Genomic DNA, 6,808 nt, shown 5'->3' on the forward strand with positions numbered 1-6,808 from the left:
CTGAGTCCGGGGACCCCAATGGAAGAATTGGGGGAAGTAATGAACAACCTGAAGGAGATTGAAACCCCATAGGAAGAACAACAATATCAACTAACTAAACCATTCAGAGCTCCCAGGTGCTGAGGCACCCATGACACCAGCTGCATATGTAGAAGAGGATGATGGCCTTATCTGGTGTCAATAGGAGGGGAGACCTTTCGTCCTGTGGAGGCTTGATGCCTCAGCATAGGGGGATACTAGAGTGGTGAGGCAGGAGTAGGTGGGTGAATTGAGGAGCACCTTCACAGAGGCAAAGAGAAGGGGGGGATGAAATGGGTGTTTACAGAGGGGAAAAGGGAAGGGGGGACAACATTTGAAATACAAATAAATAATCAATAAAAAATCAAGAACCATGAGTAAAGTAGGTTTTCTTAAATATGTTTATTGTTATAATATGTAGCCTTGTAAAGTGTAATATATATATATACATATATATATGTATATATATATATATATATATATTCTTTCCTTTATCACTTGAAATTTGCATATGTTACAAACAATATTTCAGATATAACTTAATGCCCAATAAATATGAGCTTGGGCCCACATTAGGGGCACATTTACAAAAACATTGATGATACACTGCTTTCTTATATAAACCATTTCTTATATAAACCCTTGTCTCATGAGACATGACAGTTTACAATGTACTTGTTATTCCATGGGTGTGATAGAATACAGAATAAAGACTGTTCGGAAGCTTTCAATTTGTATGTTGTTAAAGGGATAGTGTACAGTCTTCTTCAAGGAAATACAGTATTTCAATGTTATGGATTCATAGCTCATGAACATAAAGACACTCACAGTTGGAGAAATCCCACAAGTAATTGCCAGTTTGAATGTCTGAAAATCAGATTCTTTTTTGTCCCATAGACCCTGCTTCACTCTCCCTTGCAATTTTGCTTCACTGTTTTAGCTATCATTGTAAACAATTTATACCATCTTTAAGTAGGAACTTAAGGGCTTCTTGATTGTTTCACATTACTGGATGCTTCCTTAATAGGCTATATTACATTTTATATGTTACTGAATACCATAAAATTACTGAATAATAAGAAAATAAGTCATGTTAATATGTTAAATTTGGGGAAAAGTTATCTGTAACCATGTGGGGCAGTGTACCAACTCTTTTCTGTGTTTATGTTAACTTATCCACAATTATTGGATCAATTACTATTTGAATCACTTACATTTACGTATAGATTTCATGTTTCAGCATTACTTTTAGTACATGAGTAGTAGATGCTATAAAACTGAGTGACTGAAATTACTTGAAATAAGTGATGGTTGCATGGTCTTTCCTACTGTTTCAGCTCTGAACTTTGTTTCTGTAACTCCTTCCATGGGTATTTTGTTCCCAATTCTAAGAAGGAATGAAGTATCTACACTTTGGTCTTCCTTCTTCTTGAGTTTCATGTGTTTTGTAAATTGTATCTTGGGTAGTCTAAGTTTCTGGGCTAATATCCACTAATCAGTGAGTGCATATCATGTCTGTTTTTTTGTGATTGGGTTACCTCACTCAGGATGATATCCTCCAGATCCATCCATTTGCCTAAGAATGTTATGAATTCACTGTTTTTTCTTTTTTTATTAGATATTTTCTTCATTTACATTTCAAATGCTATCCCCTAAGCCCCCTATACCCTCCCCCTCCCTGATCCCCACCCACCCACTCCCACTTCCTGGCCCTGGAATTCCCCTGTACTGGGGGATATGATCTTCCCAAGACCAAGGGCCTCTCCTCCCATTGATGGCATACTACGCCATCCTCTGCTGCATATCCAAAATTGTAATAGTCAAATATAATCATACATACAGAAATACATTCTCTATGTGAAGTGAAAATGGTTTAAGAGGATCTGTACAATGAGTTCATACAGCCTGTTTTGCATTGATTCATGAGGAGACTCAGGTGGCAGGTTTGAGTCACATTTCATTAGTTTCCATTTTGAAAATGTGTGCAGAGCTATATCGAAAGTAGAAAATTTCTTTGAGCTATGAGTGCACCACTTGCACATTGAAAGATGTTAAAGATATATATATATATATATATATATATATATATATATGTCTGAATTCAAACTGTGGGTATGATTAGGGAAAGAACATACACTGTCACATACTCACAAGGGTAACAGTAAATGATGGCATGACTGTGCCTTCTATTTTATAATAACAAGTTGCAGTATAGAATGCAGCAGAACAAAGAAATATATAAGATATAAACATTGACTCCCATCAAACAGGTATAGTATTTACTTCATGGTAAAACACCCCAAATTCAGAAATCACAAGACAAAAGGATTTATTTAATTACTTTTACCTGAGACCTAATGTTTACCTAATTTTCACTAGTTTTATAATTTAACTATGTCACATGATCATGCAAACATATAGCTTGCTGTATAATGAAAATAATTTAGATATATCAGTTTACTAGCTTTTGTACAAAATGACAAACATAATTACACACACATACATACATACACACACATACACAAACACACACACATTTTAGTGAACACACTCATTTGCATCACAGGGATATGCATCCTTTCATGCAAAGACTCCACAGTTACTTGTCATGACTGCTACTATGCATACAATTCTTTCAGAGTAATTCAATGACCATGTTAGAAGTGACCAGAAGCTTTCAGTTTAGCTCTTGGCTACAGGCTTTGGGAAAATATTCCTTTTCAAGGACAGGCAGAAGTTGGATGCCCGCAAGTCATGACTCACGAGGAGAAAGGGACAAACAGTGGGGAAAACCAAAGAGGACATTGCAGCTACATTTGCCAGAGACCAACTGGGATTAAGCATGAGAGTTGCTAAGAGTTGGCATATAGTAGAGATTGTGTAACAGGAGACAAATATGCTAACGAGCAGAAGGATGGTTTTAGTGGCTCTGGATGCAGGGGAGGATTTGGAAGAAACATTTATCCTGGGCATTTGTTGCATCCTTTGCTTGTGCCTATACAGGGTTAGAACCATGAAGCCACTGGCATATATCATGAGTCCTAGCAAAAGTATATCAGGACTTGACACTAATGCTGCATACAGGATGTCACTGGTTGGATCGTGACGCACAGCATAGCAGTATATAAAAGATTTTAGGTTTGTTGTGCTTTCATTGCTATATTTTGCCCTCATATGCACAAAATTAACACTGCTTATAATGAAATGCATTACCCAGTTCAGGTACACAGAATAACCAATGCATTTGTGCATTTTTAATTTAAGCTCTGAATATCTGGAGTCTCTGGGACTGATCATGATGGCCTGGTAGACACTGAGGAAGGAAGTGCTGCCAATACAAACACCTCTACCTATTCTGCGAAAGGAGAAAATCAATTTGCATCCAATATCATTGAGAAAGTCTTTCAAGCCAAAAGCTGCCATTGTCTGGGGTATGCCTTTGAACAGTACTGTTAAGATGTTGGCTGCAATTAAGTGCATCAGAATCCAGTCTGTAGACCTCAACCTGTCCCTTGTTAAGTAAAGAAACATATAGTGGTAGAGGAGAGAGGAATTAGCCAAAACACCAATCAGAGTCTGACACAAGATGATCACTCCTACAGACAGTTCACTGGTATCCATGCAGTCAGATCCTCCTCTCACTGAGGATACAAAGCCAAAAGAAAAGGCTGTGGACACTTGTAATGTATCACAGGATACACAATATTCTTTATCCTAAATGAGTTCATAAGACATAAACAACATGTAGGGCATCTTCCACTTTGGCATCAATTGTACAAATGAAAGCTACTAAATGTGGCAAAAGCACTCAAATATTTGTATGTACATACTCTCTTGAATATATGAAAAGGTGCAAATGTTCCCTTAACACTAAAGGCATAAAATATCTATGCATGTTCACCTAATATCTGAAACATAGCAGTAGAAACAATCGTTGAAGCAATTGGACAATAATCAAATGGCATACATGTAACTTTGGAAAATAAGTATAAACCCATACAATATATGGTTAGATGCCAACCAAATCAATTAATATCCCAGATAATCTCTTTATTGATACCCAAATAATGTGGTTTTCTAACTAATGAAATAAAAATTGAGTTTTGTAAATTAAGGGTATATTTACAACGTGCAATGTGATAAGTGACAGCTTCAAACAGTGACACTGGTGCAAATGTGATTCCTATAATAATAGATAGTACTGATTAGAATATTTAGGTTCAGAGCAAAATGTAGGAGTGAGAGAAAAGGATACTCCAAAGGGAGCAGGGTGTGGGGAGGGTATAGGGGACTTTTGGGATAGCATTTGAAATGTAAATGAAGAAAATATCTAATAAAAAATTTTAAAAATAGAACCCAATTTTGTGATCAGTCTTCCCATTTTTAGTTTCCCTGAGAATGTTTGCCAACATGTGAACAAACAATTTAGTCCTAATGATTGAAGGCAGGAAGAAATTATATTTATAAATGACTTCATTTAAATACCCCTTCTTATGCCCTAAGAAAAAAAATCATGGCATCCTAATCAATTTGTGTATTTTCAAGCTTGTGAGAATTTTGTTTCCATTAATTGCTTCCTCAATCTGAGGAAGAGGAAGTTTTGGTCAAATGAGATTTGTATTTATAAGACATTCCAGTGAAGACTTCATTGCTTTATGAAGCACATTTTACTCCTTATTACAAGCATAATGTTATAATAGTTGTAAGCCTAGAACTTTCATTGCTTTATGAAGCACATTTTACTCCTTATTACAAGCATAATGTTATAATAGTTGTAAGCCTAGAAGTTCTGAATATTTGTTATGTTTATTAGATGAAAGCACAAGTTATTATTACTGTCAATTTGTTGCTTTGAGAACTTTTACATCTGATTTTACTTATGAAAGTTATTTCCAAATATTTTGTGGAAAACTTTGCATAAATTAGTGTACCACTTTACAATCTATGACACAATGTACTAATGAATCATCCATTAAGAGCTTATGACCAAGTCCATCATTGCCTACAATCTCCACTGTGTAGAAGAGCTCAAAAAAGCTAAACCTCATAGTTATAAATTTCCCACAAATCCAAACACTGTTACCAAACATAAAGCACTTCCTTTATCAGGGGCCCTAGTGAAATTTCCTCATTAAAGAAACTCTGCTTCCTTTTAGAGAAACGTTATGTGACCCCCATAAGCACCAGAATACTCTTCCAATAGTACAGAAGTCAGAAATCACTAACAATAAAGAAATGGATAAATTAGAATTGGAGTGCAGTGTTTCTATCAACTCAGATTTCATTTCTCTTTGATCCATTCTGTAGGAGTTTCTGTGTGTCTTCTGTGGCCTTGCCATAATCTGCATCAGGTCCAATGTCCTAATCTCTCCTATGATTACCTACCAACACTCACACATTTTACCTTTTTTCCTCTGCTCTCAAATTGCAGTCTGTTACACTCTCTTCACTCTTTCTCTTTTTAGGATGCTGATCTCAGCATGATGGCCCCAGAAAGACCATATGGAAGGAAGCACCCTTTGTCTCAGATATATATTTATGATTCTGTGACGTCCCTTCCCCCAGGCCTGCAATTATTATTTCACATGCAGTAGCAATGGACATTGCATGTAGGGTTGAGCAGGTAAAGATGATGCTCTGAAGTTTCCTTCCCTGGTGACTATTAGCAAAGTAGAATTACAAGTTCCAGCTGTCAGTTCTTAAGAGAATATTGTAGATTTCAGAGGGGTTGCTTCTTGCTCAGTTCTCCAGAGATCACCAAGTCTCACCTTTAAACTTGGGTAAATAATGTGGACTGTCTGAGCTTTACAATTGAGATATGCATGTGTAGTATATTTCTTGATTATTTGAGATGCTCTGTATACAAATCTCATTATGCCTTTCTTGTCTCAGGGGGTGTCATCATCATATATAGAATGGAAGTTCAATGACATATACTCTTTGATATTTTGAAAGTGAACAATCAAATAAACCATATGCTATAAATTCACAATAGTATTTAGTGAATAAATTCAAGTTGTCCAAAATAATTTATTATTATTTGCTTTTATAACTGTAACCAATGTTCAATTGATATTTTATGAGAAAATACCATTTATCATCTTTGTTTGTCATTAATACATGAAGTGAAATAGATTTTTAAAGAGAGCTAATATGTATATCTGATCAATTTTGCTATAAGCAGGATGAATTATTAAATGAGAAATTATTTTAATTAAAACATTTCGCCCTCCTCTTTTCATTTTTCAAATCTCCAAAAAACCATTACCACCTCTACTTCATATTCATGGTGTTTTTTCATTGATTGTTACTTCATGCATATATGTATTTGCACATGCATACATATTTCTACATATACCCTATGGAGTCCATATAATGGTACATGTATGCATGTTTCAGGACTAAGCATTTGGCATGGAGCAAACAATTTTTATGCCTTTTCTTGTGAAAGAGCTCTCTTCTGACCCCAGCTTTACTGATTTTCCAGTAGTTCTTTGTGTAAGATTGAGGATTCTATTAATGACCCACATGGCATGATAACCCTATGTATTCTGTGGTCTCATAAATATCTTGGCAATAATAAATAGTTCTCTAGTTGGCCAAAGAACAACATCAACAAGAGGGATACAATGCCTCCAACTATCTTCTTGGGAATTTTATCTGAATTCTCTTGCAAAATATCAAATGGGATTGGTGAAACAGAGAGACAAAGGAAGTGACAGAGAGAGAGAGAGAGAGAGAGAGAGAGAGAGAGAGAGAGAGAGAGAGAGAGAGAGAGAGAGAGAGAGAC

The 6,808-nt window shown here is 35.8% G+C and overlaps 1 protein-coding gene across 1 annotated transcript; it reads right to left on the reverse strand.

Annotated features, from left to right (window-relative positions):
- Window positions 1-2,700: 2,700 nt before the first annotated feature.
- Window positions 2,701-3,657, reverse strand: LOC110338529 (vomeronasal type-1 receptor 4-like). Its single transcript, XM_021221858.1, has one exon. The coding sequence runs from the start codon at window positions 3,637-3,639 to the stop codon at window positions 2,701-2,703; it is 939 nt and encodes a 312-aa protein (XP_021077517.1). The 5' UTR covers window positions 3,640-3,657.
- Window positions 3,658-6,808: the final 3,151 nt, after the last annotated feature.

The sequence above is a fragment of the Mus pahari genome, chromosome 21 (assembly GCF_900095145.1).
Source record: "Mus pahari chromosome 21, PAHARI_EIJ_v1.1, whole genome shotgun sequence".
In the NCBI taxonomy this organism is placed as follows: domain Eukaryota; kingdom Metazoa; phylum Chordata; class Mammalia; order Rodentia; family Muridae; genus Mus; species Mus pahari.